At 32.1% G+C, this 21,208-nt stretch overlaps 1 protein-coding gene across 1 annotated transcript; it reads right to left on the bottom strand.

Moving 5' to 3' along the window:
• Positions 1 to 9,289: 9,289 nt before the first annotated feature.
• Positions 9,290 to 21,062, bottom strand: LOC125847155 (uncharacterized). The gene is made up of 3 exons (XM_049526840.1): positions 21,013 to 21,062; positions 12,432 to 12,583; positions 9,290 to 9,619 (listed from the first exon to the last, which is right to left on the bottom strand). Exons 2-3 carry the CDS (start codon positions 12,573 to 12,575, stop codon positions 9,290 to 9,292), a joined length of 474 nt encoding a protein of 157 aa, XP_049382797.1. The 5' UTR covers positions 12,576 to 12,583; positions 21,013 to 21,062.
• Positions 21,063 to 21,208: the final 146 nt, after the last annotated feature.

The raw sequence follows: 21,208 nt of genomic DNA, 5'->3' as shown, positions 1-21,208 counted from the left end.
CCTTTTGAGACAGTCCAGTCTTTGTTGTCCACTTTTGGGACTTGTACTCATTTTGTTAGTAGCTCTGTACTAGTGACTTCCAGGTTCTGGGAGGGATCTTTATTTGTATATATGTTTTTGGTTTGTTTCCGCCTATTTATATTGTTATTTGCCTACTCTTGTTTAGTTTCTACCCTCAGACCCATTACTTGTTGTTCCGGGTTACGGGTTGGCTTACCTACTGGTGGGTTATAGTAGGTGCCATCATGACTTGAAAAATCGGGTCGTGACAACAAGTAATCTAATTGTAACAGATGAAGAACCATAATAAACTGTCAAATGAATTAAACTTGAATAAAAAATGTATTACACACATATTACAGTTGAATTAGAAGCAAATTAAACATGAATGCAAAATGTAGCAAACGAAAGAGCATTATGTGATTTGTAAACTGAATATAACTTGTATCTATAATGAATTAAACAAGTAATTCAATCATAACAAATCAACCAATAAACTGCAAAATGAATTAACTTGTATTAAAAGTGCATTACACAAATATTAAAGTTGAATTAAGCATGGATAAAAAATGTAACTAATGAAACACCAAACAATGATCAATAGAGTGAATTAAACTTATATCAATAATGAATTAAACAAGTAATCTAATAGTAACAAATAATAACCTACAAAATGAATTAAATTTGCATTAAAAGTGTATTACACAATATTAAAGTTGAATTAGAAGAGAAAATTAACAATAAATGAAAAATGTAACTAACGAAAGACAAGACAATAATCTATAGACTGAATTAAACTTGTATTATTCATGAATAAAACATGTATTATACGTGTCTTATAAATTATTTTAGTTTGTATCACTAAGAACATGAGTGATGTTTGCAATATGTATTACAAATGTATTGTGCATATGTTATAAATGTATTACAAGTGTGTTACTTAAATTATTTTGGTTGATATCACTAAAAAAGGAGTGAAGTTTGTAATTTGTATTATAAATGTATTGTTCGTGATTTTAATACAATTATGAAACATATCTAATACAACTTTAATACAATCGTGATACTGTTTCATAAACTTCACCTTTTTCGAGTTTCAATCTAATATTTCTCCTAAAATCAATTATAAACTTAACCAAACCCTCTTAAAATTGAGATATAAACTCCAAACGACATTTACAATTATTTGTAAGAACAACATATCCAAACTAATCACAAATTCGTAAAATTCAACTAATGAATTCAAAATTTGAAGCTTTATAATGACCATCAATGGTGAACTCTTGTTTCTATAATTTTAAAGATTTGAAATTTCTATTTGAGAACATGATATTGTACAATTTTTTGATTTTTCTATTCCTCTTTTCGTCGTGTTTTTGGATAAAAATAATGAAATATGGGCAAAAACTGATTTAAAAACAGTTATTTAAATGAAAATTTCAAAAAAGAAGAAGAAGAAGAATAAAAAAAAAAGAGGAGGAAGAGAAAGAATGACACAGAAAGAGACGACAAAGAAGAAAAATAAAAAAAGAAGAGGAGGAAGAGAAAAAGGGCAGAGAAAGAGGCGAAGGTAGATAAACAGTACAATTTTTTAATTCTTGTTATATTTAGTTAGAAAAATTATATTGCCATAAATGGTAAATATTTTTTTAATATTGCATATTTATGTGATTTTAAAGTTGGATAGTTAAAGTGTCTCTTCGTGCACTTTGAAAGTTTAAGGTCAAAATTAAAATTTGAAGCCAAGTTAAGGTTCTTATTTATGTAGTATGTTTTATTTTAAAGGCAACCGAGAGTGTGTATGGTTAAGGTCAATAACTCAACATACTTTACAATTATATGGTCTTTCTTTAAAAACAAAGATTTCAACAATGTTGTATGAAGATAGTATCGTTTGCATAGCTCAATTGAAGGAAAGATTCATCATAGGAGATTGAACAAAATATATTTTACATAAGTTCTTTTTCACACATGATCTTCAACAAAATGGTGAAATAGCTATTCAACAGATTTGTTCGAGTGATAATCTTGCAAATTTATATTGGTTTGGTTCCAAGGGAGAGGAGGAATTATATATTGAAGGAGCTGGATGAAAAGGGTATTTTGTGGTGTGGAGATGTTACTGCAGAATGCAGATAGATTGAAGTGGATCAAAAGGTATGGCCTTTCTAGTCATCTATACATACATAATACAAGCAAGCATGTGAACCAAAAAGAGGCTATACACAAAGAGACATTCATATGGTAATACACCTCACCTCCTTCTTTCAATTAAATTAATCACTGATGGGCGTAGATGTTGATTTGCAGCTAACCATTAATCGCATTCTTTTCCAAACAGTGCAGTTTTCTTTTCATGTACAAGAAAATATTTTCATAAAAAAAATAATTCTAAACCACAAAGTAAAGGACTGGTGTAAAAAGAAAAGTGAAAGTGCATTGACAGATAAAATACAATTGGGCAAACAAAATTGTAAGACTTGAGTTGTATCAACTATCACCAACTCTTAACTCCAGAGATCTGTGTAACCCATATAAAAATCTTCGTAAAATGGTGGGATAGAATCAGCTTCATCTTCTTGCGGAACCATTGATTCGAGTACAGAGGCAGCATACGCATCAAGTTGCTTGTGGTAAGTAGCAATGTCATAAACAGAGCATTCTTCTTCTATTGGGAGTAAGCTAACAGAGGAAGTTTGTTGATGAACCACAGGAACAGAGCATTCCTCTTCTATTGCAGCAGACAATTTTGATTCTTTCAACACTAAACTAACTGGACCAATTTGGTTCCCATTCAAAATACTGTTTGACTCATCAGATGGGATTACATTAGGAGTACTTAATTGTCCCAAATCTTGATTTTCTTGAAACTGACTCTGAGCAAAAACGAATTGTCCCAAATCTTGAAACTGATATTCAGCAAAGGATTGTCCCAAATCTTGAAACTGATTCTGAGCAAAGGATTCTTGACATTGTAATGAAGAAATTAGTAGAGAATCAAGAAAATTCTCTACATTGTGATCTGAAGGGATGATAACCTGAGAAGAATTGACGCTCCTCATAATGCGACATACAACAAATTCCTCTTCATGTCGAGCATGACCACGTAGTTTTAAGGCCTTGAGTATTTTATCACAAAGACGATATTCTTTCATAATCCAGACATGATTTTTTTCCTCAAAACGGAAAGTTTTCTTGAACCCAATAACTGATTTCTTCTTGTCGTAAACTGGTCTACTATTGTCAATTCCTTTCCATGAGCCGCCACCACCAACAATTCCCCTGTTGAAGTTCTTACCATTCCCTGTTTTTTTCTTCTTTAACTGAGTAAAAACATGATATTCAGTAGCAGTAGTAGTGGTGGTATCGAATAACTGAGAGGGTTTGTTGTTGCCATACAAGTCGACAACTTGAAATTGAACAGAGCTACCACTAACAAATTTTAGAAGAGAGATCATGAGTTGTTCATCATCAAAATTCATCCCCATATTTTACCAAAAACAAACAAAGAAGAAACGGATATTTAAGAAAAAAATCCAACTGGCCCTTTGGTATGTATAGTGAGACAAACCGTGTAAATTAATGGATTAAGCGAGTTTTTTTAGGATTGGAATCCATTTTTAGAAACTCACACATAATTTTTAGTTAGTGACCGTTAACTAAAAATATGCCTTTTATTGTTTTAGTATAGTAAGTAAAATTTTCTTTAGTTAGTGTTATGATAAATGGTGAAGTCTATGAATATATTAATTAGCTAAATTTGATTTATTTTATTTAGTTTTTGTTACTAAAAAGTGTGATAACATGAATAATTTATTTTTCATTTCAAATATGATTTAAATATTTTGGGATGAGCTAAAATTAAGAATTTGTAAAAAAAATAATTTGTCTTTTAGAACAAATAAATGAATTGACTAATTAGTAGTAAAGGAGTTCAATTAAATTAAATTTGGGTTGATGGTATTTTTAGACCAAAGGAGAAAGGAGCTTATGAATTTGGCATATTGTATAGGAACCACGCTCATACTCGTGTTGAGTGTTTTGCAAAATATTGACTGGATTGATTGGATTCAAAATTAATAGAAAACCTACTATTGGCTATTGTGTCTTTATTGGAAGGAACATAGTATTATAAAGGAATACGGAGCAAAATGTCATATTTCTATCCGGTGCAGAATTCGAGTACAATGCTATGTGGTAGTCTATGTATGAGATTATCTGGAAACATCATCTTTTAATTGAAATTGAGTTGAAGCATTATACACCGACAAAACTTTGATGTGATTAGTGATAATCAAGTTGCTCTAATGTATCATGAAAAAACTAAATATATTGAGGTTGAATGTCATTTTATTCGCTAGAAGATTCAGGATAACTTTTCACTGGTTATGTGAAGACGGGAGAGCAACTGATAGAATTGCTCACAAAAGCTTTAAATGAAACTCGAGTTGAGTATCTTTGCAACAAGTTAGACATGATCAATATTTATGTTCCAACTGGAGGGGGAGTGTTGAAAAATGAATATAGTTATATTCCTTGTAATATATATTGACACGATATAAGATAACATAATCTCTAAAAATTTCTACCACTTGTTATGTATCGGGTGAAGGAGCAATGTATCCGCGAGTTCTGAAAAATCCGAAATTATTGTAATTTGAGAAACTTTCAGGAAAGAATGTAATTAGCACCTAAATTGTTGGGGTTTCTGTATTTTATACATATAATTTTGTTACTTCATGGAATAAGATATCAGTTATTTCCTTATCTAATTGATTACAATAAGCAAGAGACAGATTTAGAAGGATAGGGTGTGGTCTAGTGGTCAATGACGTTGGTTCCTCTGAGTGTAACTAATTTCTATCACTGATGATGTGCACTTGTTTTCATGAATTATGTGTGCTGGCAAATTGTAGAGGAAACATATGTCAAACAATTAGAGAAGTAGTCGCATTATTTTCTTTGGTTGATAAGGTATAGATTAATTTTGGAAAAAATCCTGTATGCAAGCAGTATGCCAGAAAGTAGAGAATCCACTATAAAAATGTTTCTCTACAAAAGTTACACAATCATCTATACATGCATGTGAACCAAAAAGAGGTTAAAGACAAGAGACTACCTCAAATATACAAAGTTATTTTCAATTCCTTCAAAAGTTTTTCTACTTCTCTCCTTCCTTATGTAAGAGTGAGGGCAGCGTTATCAAAAGAAAAAAGCGTAAAGAAAACGTTTTCTTTAATGAAAAGAGGCGCAGGAGGAGAAAAAAAATACAAATATATATGTATAGTCTAAGACTAATAATTATAAGCATGAATGACAAATATATGATCTAATAGTTTAGTGTTGCCTCTTTAGAAGTGGTTGGTAAGGAAAAATATGTCTTAGCATCTTAATGATGACATTAAAGCGTACATTAAGCGAGACTAAGTGCTAACACGTTTGAGCCTCACTTCAGGACTTAAGCACGGTTTTGATAATACTGCTAGAAGGGCAACTTGTCTTGTCTTCCTTGTTTTTGAAATCCCAAGAAAGAGAGCATCCTTTAGTGTGCTCAACATCGTTCTCTAACAGTAACTCATTTTATTCACTAAGTTCCCCTTTTAGATTACAAAAGTGTGATACAAGATTCATTTGCAGCTAACAATTGTAAGATAGAATCAGCTTCAAGTTCCGGAATGTAAGGAACCATTGATTCAAGTTCAGAGGCAGCATATGCATCAAGTTTTTTGTAATAATCAGGACGAGGAATAGAGCATTCATCTTCTTTTGCAGCAGTCACATTTGATTCTTTGAAAACTAAACTAACTTGAGTACGGTTTAACTGATCAGATGGATTTACACTGGATCGTCTCAAATCTTGATTTTCTTGAGGAAAGGATTTCACAATTTCTTGACATTGTGATGAAGAAATTGGGACACAAAATTCTGATCCGAATTGACACTCCTGGTAATGCGACATACAGCAAATTCCTCCTCATGTCGAATTTGACCACGTAGTCTCACAAAGACGATATTCTTTCATAATCCACACATGATTTTTTTTCATCAAAACGGAAGGTTTTCTTTAATCCTTTCTTGTTGTAAACTGGTTTCGATTCCTTTCCATGAGCCAACAATTGCCCTGTTGAAGTTCTTAGTTTTTTTCTTTAATTGAGTGAAGACATGATGATGATGATTAAAAGTAGTCGTTGTCACGAATAACTGAGATGGCTTCTTGTTGCCATACAAGTCTACAAGACGAATTTCATAGCATTGAACATGCATACCAGTAACAAAATTGATAAGATACTTGAGGAGCTGTTCATCATCAATATTCATCCCCATATTTTTATCGAAAAGAAAAGAAACAGAGGAGTAGAAAACAGAGAAGAAGAGAGCGAAAGTGAGATATTAACAAGAAACGTTGAAAAATCACATTTTATCTATTAAACAACAAATAAAAGTGAGATATTAACAGCGTTGTATTAACATACTAGAAGTGGGTGGTACGTGCCCAACATTTCAAGGGAGGCACATATATGAAGATGGCATATTAAATATATAACAACTGTGGCACAACCAAAATTATATATTAGGTGTTGGAGCCAAGTTCTATAATATAGGTATGTACATTTTATTTACATAGGCAAAAGGAAAGCTATTTGTTATGGATATGGTTGCTGCAGCGATAGAAAATGGCTCCAACCATATTGCAAAACGCAGGTGGCATGGTTTTTCACTGATAAAAAAATTAAAATGCAGCTGTTAGTTGAAGTTTTGAAAGTAGGAAGTAGGAGTTCTGAAAAGTTAAAATGGCATAGTTTTATGCAGAAGTTTATATACCTTGTTATAGTGTTTTGGAGGGGGAGTTTTGGGCTCTGGAGCATGCCTACGATGGGAAGTAGCTTCTTCCTTGTCTTTTCCAGTTTTCCTTTTGCTGCTTGCTGCTGTGTTCATTGGAGCTGGTGATGATGTTTTCTTTTTCCACATACGACAAGATAATTAATTTTGCAAGAGTTCCATCCATAGTTTTAGCAAATGACTTTTTGACTTGAATGGTGAATGTCTCTCCAGTTAATTGTCTTGTCACATTTGCAAGAGGCAACATTTGTTTCTGGGAGGCGTTTGAATTTTGATGGATGAGAAAAGATTAGTTAACAATAGGCATTTATATTGTATTTATTTTAATTAGCTGTAATATATACCTTAGTGCAGCGAATGTCGTAGATTTCTTCTGAAGTGAGATGAAACATTGTTTCAGCAGCTTCGTCTGCGATTAGTGCTGTTGCTGAATCACTGTTGTTTGTGATGGTGATGTCAAATTGGCATCTGTTGTAAGAGTAGATAAGAGGATGATTTAAAGCTGTTAGTCGGGAAGTAAAGCATATAAAAATGCATTTAGGTGGAAAGGCAAAAAGAAGAATTTAGGGTGCAGATAAACTTCTATAGTAAGTGAAAAATAGAATTGAATGGTTTAGAAATAGAAGATATTTGTCTGCAGGTTAGTGATGATAATAAACGTGGATAGTAAGAGGGAAAAAATGTTTTTTTATTGAACATGCACTGCTTGAAGTTTTATTAAAGATATCTTAGTGATTGTTATACCTTGGAATAAGATTTGCGGAACGGCGGCAAGTTGCACAATAGAATCTCCTCTGTGAACGAAGCCTAGTAAAGATTTGTTTGCATGTTGAACAGGCAAAAATATAGAATTGTTGATTTTCATCCAATAGCGAAAATTCAGCTTGTATGCAAACTATTTGGCCCTGGAAGATTGTGGGAAAGTGTGAAGAAACATACAACATGATGATCTGTGGAATTTGCATTTGTTCTTACCAGAAGATGTTGATGTGCATCGGCAATTGATATGATCTCATCTTCAAAAGGAATAAGCTGAAGAGAACCCGTTGAAGTTATATTCTTTTTGGTGTATGCGATCAACAATTGTTCATTTGATGTGGCCCCAGGAATATAAATTTAAACAAGTAAATGTGAGTTTATGGATATGCATATGTATTTGCTGGTAGTTAATTTTTGTGGAAGTAAATACCATTTTCTGAGTGCAACAACCTGTGGGTATGGAGGATTGATTTGAATTGTTGTGGCAAACCTGCTTGTTAATCCTATATATTGGAATGGTTGAATGTAAGTTAAGTGCTTTGATATTTGTAAGAATATGATATTAGTGTGTGAGTTTACCTGCATATGATTTTGATTTTGCAATTTTTCTGGCCAGGATGATTGGATATTGATTAAGTTGTTCCGCAATATATATTCCAACATGATCAATGAAGCTTTCCCAAAGTGTAAGCTTTTTGGGTTTCTTCCTGGGGTAAAAAGAATAAAAAAAGATTGCAGCTGTTGTATTGTTTTTTTACAAAGAGAATAGTATTGCAATCAAATTGAATGAGGTAAAAAGCCATTGGAGGAGGAAAATTGGGAGAATGTAAGCATAATACAACCATAGTGCAAAATGAAAGAGCTCATAAATGACATTAACCGAAAGAAAGACAATTTTTATCTATTTAGCTAAGGAACAGACTTATATATGAGCTGGCAGAGAGATCATTTCGTATGCAATCAGCGTAAAGATAAGTATTTTTCAAATAGTTACTTTAGAAATGTAATTCAAATAGTTGTTTAAGCCAAAAGATTAAGGTTTTTACCCAATAGTCACTTCACAGATGCAACTCAAAACAATTTTTTCAGCCTGAAGATTGGTTTTTTTTTTTGAACAATTATTTTACAAATGCAACTCAAATCAATTTTTTCAGCCTAAAGATTAGTTTTTTTTTCAATAACTTAGTTAATGAATTTAACTTAAATTAACAGTTTGATGTCTGAGAAGACTGGACAATAAAAAGAAAAAAGAGAGAAAAACTTATGGTGGTGTTCTAATAGAAAGAGAAGAGAGCTACTGTTCATCTTACAATAGAGGAAAAAAAATATATTAAAAGTTGATTCCATTAGAGTTTGAGACGTGAGCATATGGAGAATTCAAAGTTGTTTTTCATTGAAGCTTACCTTCTGTATTGTTCATTCAAATGTAAAAAGATTTGATTAAGAGTGACTTTTCTTTTAGAAGAGCCGTCAGGATGAATTTGTAAGGGAGTTAATTTGTTATAAAAGTTTCAAAAGAAGAACAGAAAAATTGAAAATAATAATAAATGTATACTTACTGATTATCCATTATAATCAATTCTTAAATTCTTGATCCATTAGCTGCACATGTTGGCAAGGCGACGTTAACCACAATGGCAAGGACTTCTTGGAGAAAAGTAGTGTATAAATTAGAAAAGAATTGAGGTTGTTAGACAATTATAGTTAATGAGAAGTATAAGTTGTTAACTTTTGTAATACCAAATTCTAATCCTTCAGGTTGATGGTGGAAGTTGTCGAACATTGTAAGAGTAAGTCGTGTTGGTGGTGGCAGTGAATCTTCTGGTGGCTCAACTTCTTCTATTGGTTCAATGAGAGTGCCTTTGTCAATTGTCCAAAGGAAAGTGTTGATTGGAATTCCATATGCATGGTTTGATTCGGTAACACTTGCAACTGATATCAAATAGGCATGGTGTGGAAGAAACAATTCAGCATAACTCTTTATATCGCTGCCATACATAATTCCTTGGACTTGTGTTTCCTATGGAAAAGAGAAAATACAATTGAGTCAGTTAAATCTCACATATTATATTATTTTGTGGCCAGCAAATTTGTGTTTAATTTAAAATTTGTAAGGTTTTTTTTTAGTTGCAGAAGTTGAATTTTTTCCAAGTAGAAAGCATGGTTATTTCCAAAACTTAAATTTTAAAGTTTTAACTTCAAAATGTGTGTGCCAGCAATGAATATAGCTTAAAGATGCATAAAAGGGGCATGCTACACATTGGACAAATGTCGTCTGAAGATAGTCAATTTATGACACATAATAAAATTTCTGGGAAGGGATGGTAGCAGGCAGAAGTGTTGTAGATAAAGAAAGGGACGATTGTTGTATTCAGATGATTAATCATGGCAACACTATTATTGAACTTTATTTGTTTGCAAGTACAAATTAGTGTGAACAAACATAATATTCATTGAGGCTAGTACTGTTGAGAAAAAATACTACATAAATGGCTAAGCTATACAAAGCAGGTGTTGGTTTCTACATAAATACCATTTAAATTACTTGGGGAACAGAGGTAAATCATTCAAGATTCGGTGAATTTTGCTGAGAATGTACATCAATAAATGAATATCTTTAACTCATAAAGATACTCCTATGTAGAGAGATAAAAAGGAAGTTAAAGAGATATGAATAGGTCTAACGCTGCTAGTTTCCAGTTATAAATACAATCTGATGAAACACAAGGAGTGCAATAATTTTGACAGTTTTTGGAAGGCTCATAACTATCAAAAATAAGTAAAATATTACTTTTATTAGTCTCCAAGAACTTTTTGTCCAAGCAAGTCAAGTAGATTACTACATGAGACTGCTACAGGGATTTTATTCTAACATTAATAATAAAATTTGGCTCTTCTGGACTAATGACTTTTCTGTAAAGATCATTAGTGATACAGATTATGTAACCTCATATCTTTTGTTTATGCCAAATGCACGACAATGTTAAGGAGAATTCTGCGGAATGATTTGAAATATCTAGGATGAATAGAGTATCATAAATCATGAGATTCAACCAATACACTTTGGATCAAGTAAACAATTTGAAGAACACAAATTCTTCTTCTAAAACTGAGCACAAAAGTTATTATAAAAATTAAACACATTAAAAAAAAGATCAGATAATGCAATAAATAATTATGCACTTAATGACGATTGGTATTAAGTATGGTCAATTATATAAGAACTTAAGAATCAATGAGATTATTTAATTCTATAAAAGATGGCAGATAGTAATTTACAAGCTCAATTAGGAATAAATATGATCCCATATAAAGAGAAATTTTCTTACAATTTCCACTACTATGGAATAGTTATTCCAGTAACAATCAGGAAAAGTTGTTCACTACAATGCCCACCAAAAGCGAGTCAAGATAATAGTCTCATTCCAAGCTTGTGTAGAAAGAAAAGAGAAATTAGCATTACTATCTGCAAGATTTGATGCAAGAATGTACAACTCATATCAATGGCATGGTTGCAAGATTTTACGTTTTGTCACCAAAACAGCCAGGTTGGAGCAGCTCAAGTTGACACCAACATGATAGAATATCAAATACATTATGGATATTGTAGAAGGGATAATGGATGTAATCAAGAACTCGAAAAGGAAGAAGAATGCACATATATTCTAAGACAGTTTGACCAACAGTGACTTGGCATTAGATTTTTCAAATCGAAATGTCTAGACATCCCCCTGGTTCTTCTTCTTCAGAATCAAGTTTGTCCAAAAGGCCCGAGGGTCATTTCTCCACACATTTTGTTTTGACATCTATTTTTTAGCTTTTGGTAATTTTCAATTTAAAAAATATAAAACAACATGTGATAAAGTTGTTTTCCACTGCTTTAAAGGCAAAAATAATAATCGAAGTGCTAATAGGTAAAGTTGTTTTCAACAAATAAACATATTGTTTTTATTTGTTTTAGCTGTGGATGCTATTATTTGAGTTCTCAACAACGACTTTACATGTTGAGAGCTTTATATAGTTGACAATGCATTTAGCTTTCTAACATCATTCCATATTAATTGGAATGAAGATGCATCTCAAAAGTGTAATAAAATAAGTTTAAAGCTTGAAAATTTTATTTATGAAATTCAAGCTTTGTGTCTGTCTTGTGTAAGAAATTTTGAAATAGATGTCTTAGCACTTGAATCAGACCTTGTGGAACACAATATAAGAAACATCATATGAATAAATTAAAAAATAAGAATGTTCAAAATGGAGCAAAACATTACTAATTTGACGACGACAAAATCATATACCTTATTTGATCCCATGAGTGGGGTCTGAAGTTGAAAGTAAATGAACAAAGTTTAAAGAGTAATGTATATGTTATTAGTAAAATTAAACTCATTTCATCTCACTGATTTTGCATATGACCTTATGATTGAAAAGCATCGAGGTATGCCAGCAACATGAAGGTATATATTAAGTGATAGTAAAAGTAAATATAGTCTTCAGAAGGCAAAGAGCATTTTCAAATAAATTGTCAAATCTGAAGTGTTAGTATTGTCTGCAGGAATAATGAGAGGATTCTACTTGAATTGTATTTCCATTTTGGTTGCAGGCTATGATTTTTGACAACTAATAGAGCTTGCGTTTGCTTTACTCATGAAAAAATGAGTGAGCTAAAAATAACAGAGCTATAAAAGAAGGCAGTGAGAAGACCAATGGAGAATGGCAAATGTCTTAGGCATGGATAAATGTAATTGTGAAGCTAATTTAAGTGAGGATTGAGTTCTAGATAAAGAAGATTAAGGAAAATGTAAGTTGAAGTGATGAAAGCAATGTCATACCTCTTCATCTTGAAGAATCATGAGTTGATACTTATTGGTTTTTTGCAGGTTATCTCTAGGTCGGCCCTTATCAACGACTTGCACCTTAACTGTCCATTCTTTGGTTTCGCTGGTAACGGCATTTATGGTTAATCTTTCTGCCATGAGATGATCTGCGATTATAATATTGTGATGTTGTTAGTGCATAATAAGAATATGAGCAAATAGAATATAGATAGTAACAAAATTGCATAACATAATATAAGATGATTGAAAGGTAAAATTGTCAAAGCAAATAAGGGGAGGTTTTTACCGTAAATTGTTGCAGTATCAATTTAGAGTAAAGATTTTGTGATAAGTTCATCATAAACTATATTATGTGTATAACAATCATTTTTATCCTCAACTGTTGGCGGTCTTATTAATACTTTAACACAGTTAGAACTTTTAGCTCTCGATAATGCAACATATAGTTGGCCATGAGAAAAAACAAGTTCTCTCATATAAATTCCAACAAAATCTAGTGTTTGACCTTGAGCTTTGTTAATAGTCATAGCATAGCATAAGCGTATTGGAAATTGTGTTCTCTTAAATTGAAAGGGTATCTTTTCATCTTGTGATGTTAATAGTGGTATTCTTGGAATAAATACATGAGTATCTGTGAAATCACCATTAAAAATTGTGGCACGGATAATATTTGATTTAAAGTCATCGCATGTTGATCGTGTTCCATTACACAAACCCACCGAAGGATTTAGATTTCTTAGTAATATAATTGGACATTGTTTTTTTAAAGAAAATTTGTAAGGAGGCAACCCTGGAGGGTTTAAAGTATTGTTTTATAAGGAAAATATATTTTGATTGGTTTAGAGAGTCGCCACTTAATTTTTAAGAAAAATCAAGAAAACTGTTGTTTTCAAAAGACAAACAGAAATCTAGTGAAAACTTAAAAAGGGTTCGAGGTTCTTATTAACATTCTAGGAAGGTTTTAAAAGCACCTAGAATGTCCACTAATGTGGTTATCCGACAATTAATTATTTGGCTAAATTCGTTTGACTTAATTTGATTTGAACAAGGGGGAATACAGGAATACTACCTAAGTGAGATAATTTGCAACATTTATTCTTTAAGTTTTGTTAAATGACGACTGATTTAGTTAAGTTGTTAAATCAAAATGAGCGTCTTTCGGGGATTTGAATTTTTCGACCTTAAGATTAGTGGCAAATATCAATAAGCACACAAACACAATAAAATAGAAAGGGAAAGAGACTCGGGCCCAAGTTTGGTTTTTCTGTTCGCCTGGACCAACACTTGGGCCTAGTTCGGATTTGGGATTCTTAGCCCACTTCAACCTGTCCTAAACTAACATAGATGCTAATTTTTCTTTGAGCTTTTGGTCCCAATTTCACCTGTCCTAAAACTAGCAGAATAATACTAAAAGATAGGCCTTTGGCCCAATTACAACACAAATACAAAACTTGGACTTTTGGCCCATTTCTGCCACTCATTTTCAGCCTTTTGTTGCTGTCTCTCAGGCTCAAACCCAATGAAAATAGCTTCCATTTCAGTCGGCTTAAAGGAGGTTGACTCGAAGAGGTGAATATCAAAGAGATGGGGAGTCCAATTGGACTCAAACGAGAGTGTGTTCATGTAAAAGAAAGAAAAGAAAAGGATAAGTAGACATCTTATACAAGTAACCATATCTAAATAACAATACGCTTTGCTATCAAACAAGGCAGACATCTAGAATTCTTGACATATCAATAATTAATAAATAAATAAAAGGAAAGAACTCTTAATTCGAAATGGACGCAGAACTTGAGCAAACCCCATATAAATTGAAGAAAAGTTTAATGGAGAACTCTAAGGCTTCATTTTATAATATACAAATAGGGAGAACAGTTGAATAAAATAGAAAGAAACTAACTAGACTTAAATAAAATCAGTGAACTACAATTCGAAACAAATCATTTTATGCTCAAATTTCAGGTTACCATCTTATTCAAGTTAAACCTGACAATAAAAATATGTAAGAGTAATTCTAAATGAACTTCAAGGAAAGAAATGGTTTGGATAGCAAAGAAACACTGATTCATGTTTTCATTATGTGCAAGAACTGGGAAAATAATTAACTATCTAGTTTTAAGTATGCAACTGGACTAATTTACATAACATAGGAGATATGCGAAGGCTATGACCAACGCCAAGAAAGCATACAACAGCTAATCCATGTATACAAACAGACTTTGAGACATTTTAAGACATTGAACACTAACCCCGAGAATAAAGCAAAGATCACTTTAACAAAGCTCCGACAATTTTCCCGTATTTCGAAAGAAAACAGAAACCAGGGGAACCAGTAAATAAATTAGCATTGACATAATTCAAATAAATAAATAAAAAAAAAGAACGGGAAGAGAACTAGCTTGAGGTGCATTGACCTTTATTTCTATTTTATATTAAATTAAATCACACATGGACAGAGATCAATTTTGGCAAACAAAATATGAAACATTCTCAATTCTATCGCATAAAGCAACTGTCGATGCTACAGAAAAAAAAAAACCAAAAGATAGTAATTCCACACCAAAACAGGTTAAACATTCGTCAAAAATAGAATGAACTAAGTAATGCAGCGAGAAGAATAGCGAAGAACTAACCACAAAATCTAACTTAGTCAAGGAACACATGAGTAGAAAAACATAAAAGAACTATGAAGTAAACAAAACTAAGAAAGAGTTTACCTCTTTTCGGGCAGTGAACTGAGACAACGAACTCCAGCAGAGCTTCCACCACCACAAAAGTTGAGTATGAACAACAAACAAGAGACTTAGGCAGCAACTCGAATTCGAACCAACTTAAGGGACAATGATGAACAAGATAGAAGAATGAGACTCTGACCGAACCAACTCTTCTCTCCCCTTTTCAGATGTATTTTTGTATGTATTTTATATCTATTTGCTTAAGCTATTCTCTATGCTTTAGTTTAAAACTTTCCAACTCAAAAAAAAAAAAACCCCCTTTCTCTACAATGAATAAAGGGAATATATAGAAGAAACTAGGGTTCGGAAAAAATGGGGGGAAAGGGCTGATTTTCGGGTTCAAAGAGCCCATTTCGAAATTCAAAAATCCCTAAAAATCCTTTCACCATTAAGGATAAACATCCTTTTTCTGAAATTTTTGCCCCATTCCGAAAACGGAAAGGGGAGAAAACTCGTGTTGTACGGATTGAGAGGGACGTGAATAAGGAGACAAAAAAAATCGCAGGGTACGTTTTTTGCACACTGATGCCGCTACCGCTTTCCGTCTAATTGACGGAAAATGTGAAGACACCGTCCGCCAGCTGCTTTAGAACGTTGGGGCTGCTGGAAATCTCTTCTAATTTTCTTTTGCGAATTAGAAAGGGCTGAGTGGGGTTTAAAATGTGGGCCGGGGTTTGTCGGTTTAGTGTTGTATGTGTGCAATGTATATACTCGGTTATGGGCTGTACGTTGTTTGGAGTTGTTGAATGTATTGTGTATTGTTAGTATGTATTGGTAGTGGTCTGTTTTTATTTTATTTATTTATTTATTTATTTTTTTGTTTTGGGCTGGGTCAGGGGGGAAAGTTGGAGTGGGCTGGAAAGTTGGCAAATTGACTTGGTTGGGCTGTTTTGGTACTGCTGTTGTTGCATTGTTGCTGGAAATATATATAAATATATATATATATATATATATATTGTTGTTGCAAGCATTGAGAAAAGGTGGGTTGAGCATTTAGGGAATTGGGTCGGTTTTGGTGAGGTTTGGGAGAATTGGCATGTAGTAGAGAGTTAGTTAACCATTTAGTCAAATTGGGTCAATTAGTAAATTCGACTAGTAATTAAATAAGATGAATTAATATAATTAACTAACGAGCTTCTTAATTTTAATAAAATAAAATAATTAACTTAACAAAATGATCATTCAAAAATATAAACTACTAAATAACCAAATATTTAAATAAAGCTAAAATCCTTTCGAGACAATTTTCAAACATTAGTAAAATATACTAATTAGACACATAATTATATAATAATTAACTTAATTATAAACTAACTAATCAACTCAAAATTGTAAACTATTTAGATAACTAAACAAACTAACCAAATATCTAATTAAACAAAATATTTTTGAGACTATTTTCCAATATTTATAAAATGCACTAATTATATACATAATTATATAAAAAGCATATTATTATTTAACAATTATAACAAGTGAGAAATTATTTGAAATAACTCGCAAATTATTCTATTATATATATTTTTTTTTCGAAATTTCTAAAATTAACTACTTTAAATCATTTGTAAGAAGCTCGAGATTAATTATTATCGGGGAGGGTCAAAATCGGGTGTCAACAAGTATGCATAAAGTCTTCATATTCACTTTGATCTTTTGGGTCTAGAGTTTCATCAACAACAATATATACTTTAATATTAGATGGAGATTGCATAATCAACATGTCATTTATTTCGTCAACAAAATCGTTTTTGGTTGTTAGAATAGCGCGGGAAGTAATGAAAGAAATGTTTGAAGCAGATGTATATAGATTGGGATAAACAAGTTTGAATAAAATATTTAAGGAATCCTTTTCATCAGTAATAGGAAGAACAAAAGAACGTGGAATTTCAATTTTTCCCTGGCTATTTATTTTTTCTTTTCCATGGCCAATTCTCATCAAATATTGGCTGAAGGCAGGATCTATTTTTGCTCGCATATTTTCGGACAGTTGTAGTTTTTCAAGTTCATTCCAAATTTTAGAGCAAAGTAAGCTTGCAGAAACAAAATCTTCTCTTTTACCACCACGAACAACAGGCAGAGTTTGCCTAAAATCGCCACTAAATACAATAACTTTTCCACCAAATAGAATATTTGTTTCCATTAAATCTTTCAGTCTAGTGCCTCAATCATTTCTTTTTTTGCCATTGAAATTTCATCCCATACTATTAATTTTGCATCTCGAATTAAAGACGCTAATGAACTTTGTTTACTTATATTGCAACTAAAATTTCCATCAATTTCTATAGGTAATTTAAAACGGGAATGTGCTGTTCGACCTCCTGGAAGAAGCAAGGCTGCAACACCAGAACTTGCTGTTGTTAAAGCAACAAATCCTCGATGTCTCATAGTAGCCAGCAACACACGATACAAAAAAGTTTTACCGGTTCCACCTGGGCCATCAATAAAGAAAGCCCCTGGTTTATTCGAAAAAACTCTATTCAGAATTGTATTGTAGGCTATTTGTTGGTCTATATTTAATTGCCTTTGTAATAGCAAATCTTTTTCACTAACAATTATATTTCTTTCGGAAAGTACATCTTTAGCCTCTTTAGCCATTGCAGAAGGTTTTCTAATTTCTGAAATTAGGTCAAATTCATTAATATCACGGTCCATTGAATAAAGAATATCATTAATATGATTTAGTACTTTATAACGAACTTCTTTTGAAGATAGACCTGGGTATTTGTTGAAATCTTCAGACATTGAATTTTCAAATTTTTTCCATAACTCTTTAGGATTATTTGGATTACAGTAAGCTAGCAACACACCAAATAAATGTCTTAAGCTAGATGGCATTTGATAAGCCGCCGCTTCAGACATACATTCTGTTAAATTGTTGTCACAAAGTAACAATCCTCTTTTCTCTGCTGATTCTCTGAATGTACTACAATATTCTCCATTGAAAGTCAGCAAATCTTCATATGATTTAGGTGCTCTTACATTCATTAAAAGCAGCCTAAGATAATATCTTTCTCCCTCAGTTGGGTGATAGGTTACGACACAACTAATCACATTTCTTTGTTTGCGACGTGTCCACATTCTATATAAAGTTGACCATACAAAAAATTCTGGAAATTCTCTATATAATAAATTTAAAGTGATAGCTTCTTTATTGACTTTGTTCATTGCAAAAAAATCAGTCAACATAGTTTTTTTTATCATAGGATTATTTATAACTTTATCAATATTGTATGTGCTTTTAAAAGATACAAGTTGTTGTCCATCAAGATGAAGTTGAAGATGGTATACACATGGGTTAATTCACTAATAGGGAAAGCATATATACGCCATGTAGCTTCAGGTGGAGATACCCATCTAGCTGATTGATATTCTTTTATTTCATCAATTTATATATTTGCATTATTGGTGTGTAAATTAAATGCAATTTTATCGTGTCCTTTGCATATATACTTATAAATATATTTTACAATTTTAATGTCAAAACAAATCTCAACATTTATATGACAATTGAATTTGCTGAGCAAATAAGGATTGTAAGGAACCACCCATGAGTTATCAAGAATATGACTTTCAATTTTTACAGATTGTCCTGTATTTCATCTTCTGTAGATTGGATATGAACTTTTGCCTTTAGTTGTTTGTGCACAAAAGTTTTTTGGATATTTGAATTTGCAATAACCCTTTTTTTTTTTCATACAAGGGCATGTTGGGTTTAATGCACCACATGGACCATGTATCATATGTAAACGAACAAGCTCAAATAAATGAGGATTTCTTTTCGGATCTGGTAGCTCAGCGCAAACAAATTGATCATATGCTTCAGGTGTTAATATTTTGTATTTTTCTTCAAGTATAATAAGAAAATGAGCATGAGGAAGACCTCACTTTTGAAATTCTATTGTGTACATATATGCAACAACTTTACCAAATATATGCGCAGTCAATATTTTTTTTTTAATTCCTCTAACTTTGCTCGAAATACTCTGCAAATTAGATCAGGTCTATTTTGTGCTTCATCAATTGGCAGTAAATTTTCTTTAATTTCAGACCAAGAGGGATTACAAGTGATAGTTAAAAACAGATCAGGCTTTCTGAAACGCTGAACCAAAGTCATAGCAGCCATGTATCGACGCCGCATATCTCTAGAACCACTGGTAAAACTAGGAGGTATTATTCTATTTCTACCTACTTGGGAAGCATATCTTTTGCCACGGCGTAGAACATCCAGAAGCCCTCCTAATACATCAGTTCTTATGAAGTCTTGGTTAAAATAAGTAAAATCAAGTCTTTGAGTTTCGATTTTGATCCATTCATCTACAACATATTGTTAGAATAATCTACCCGAATGCAGAATTATGCTTTCATCATCTCTCATTTGAAGTTTATAGCAATAATATTCACGACAAGAAACAGTTTCTCTTTTTTGTTTACCTTTTTGCATAATTTCATCTTCTCAATTTAAAAATCCATCAATCGAGGCCATATTGTTAACATTTGGTAGTTGTTCATTTTAACAGTGTGTTTGTGTAGTCGAATGAGGACTTAGAGGTTTAATTTTTTTAATACCACAGTGCCAATCATTTTCACCATGAGGAAACAATAATGGATATTGTAATGAATCATAAAATCCATAATAATAATGTACTAATTGACTTGTATCACTTTTAGTATATATTCTGATATGAGGTGTGGAAACATGGTTGTTAATATTTTGTTCTAACCATATTCCTGCAACCTCTGATGTAGTTGGTAAGTTATATATACGTTGATTTAGACCAGCATCATATTTAAGAGCAATATAGAAATCAGATAGTTGTGGAATATTTATTAAAGATTTTAAGAATATAGAATACGGATTAACTTGTAATATTTCCATTAAAGTTTCGACAATTTGTTGATTTAGTTTATCAGAACATGCCATTCGGTTTTTCAATTCATTTTCTCTGTCAAAATAGTATAGCTGAAGATTTTTCATTTTTTCACCACTTGGTATTAGATTATCTATAAAATGGTGCATCTTATCCTGAACTCTAAATGTATAAATGCCTTTATTTCTTTTCGCTAAATCTTTATCGTAGTTTACTCCAAGAGATGTGAATGCAAACATGTTATTGTAGGTTCTTATATAAGTTCGGAAAAGCTTTGATTTCTCGTTATATTGTAGGTAAAGATTTTGCAAGTCTGATGGAAGTTGGTGAGAAATTAGTTTAATAGCACCTTTGGCGCAATAGAAACCCACTGATTCATATTCAAATCTTTTTGCACCACAAAAATTACATTTTGGAACGGGTTTCAACATATGGTAATTTATGGATGTTTGTGTCATTATAGTGTTTTCATTACAATGTTCATCAGCAGTTGATGTGGAGCCTGTCATGTACATGTATTTAGCATATATCTATATAATATATTTTTCTAAAGAAATATCAATATAATTTTCTGACCTAATTCAAATTGATATAAGCAATCTTCTCGCTGAATAGGATGTTGTTCAGCAGAATGTAGCTGCGTGAGGGAAGATGTAGAGATGGTTGAGTCAGCAGTGAAATGTTGTCTGCTCAATCCAGTTTAATTGGTTTGGGTTCTCGGCAAGACAACTTCTTTTTTGGTAAGGCGCTTCATTTTATATAAGTCATGACGTCGAGGTTTTTCACTGCCCTCTGCTTTGTCAGAGTGTGGATGTGCTTGTTTTTTTTTATTCGGCATTTCAATAGTATGTTTCTGTCAGTTATTAATAATCACACGGAATAATAAATATATCAGCAAGAAGTATTGATATTATAAAGTTGTAAATGCACGTAATGCTGACATAAATTTATTTTTGGCAGGGAAAGCATTACCTTGTAGGTAGAAGCCTATACAACCGCACGAACACAAAGCGAGAACGAAGAAGCTGTATTACAAAAAGGGCAGACCAAAAGAAGGAGATCAAACTATTAGCTACCAATGGCAAAAGTGAATATATAGACTTTGTACAATACTTAAAAACAAAGTTTTTTCCCAAACAGCAACATAAACCTGGTGAGAGTTGATGCA

Source organism: Solanum stenotomum, chromosome 12 (genome assembly GCF_019186545.1).
Source record: "Solanum stenotomum isolate F172 chromosome 12, ASM1918654v1, whole genome shotgun sequence".
Taxonomy (NCBI): Eukaryota; Viridiplantae; Streptophyta; class Magnoliopsida; order Solanales; family Solanaceae; genus Solanum; species Solanum stenotomum.
Note: the sequence above shows the minus strand (reverse complement) of the source record. Positions and strands in the feature narration are given on the sequence as shown.

Excerpts from the sequence above, each read along its gene's own strand:
- LOC125847155 (XM_049526840.1), bottom strand. The coding sequence starts at position 12,575 with ATGGCAGAAAGATTAACCATAAATGCCGTTACCAGCGAAACCAAAGAA. Across the intron at positions 9,620-12,431 it reads TGATTCTTCAAGATGAAGAG|GAAACACAAGTCCAAGGAAT; the intron begins GTATGACATTGC and ends TCTTTTCCATAG.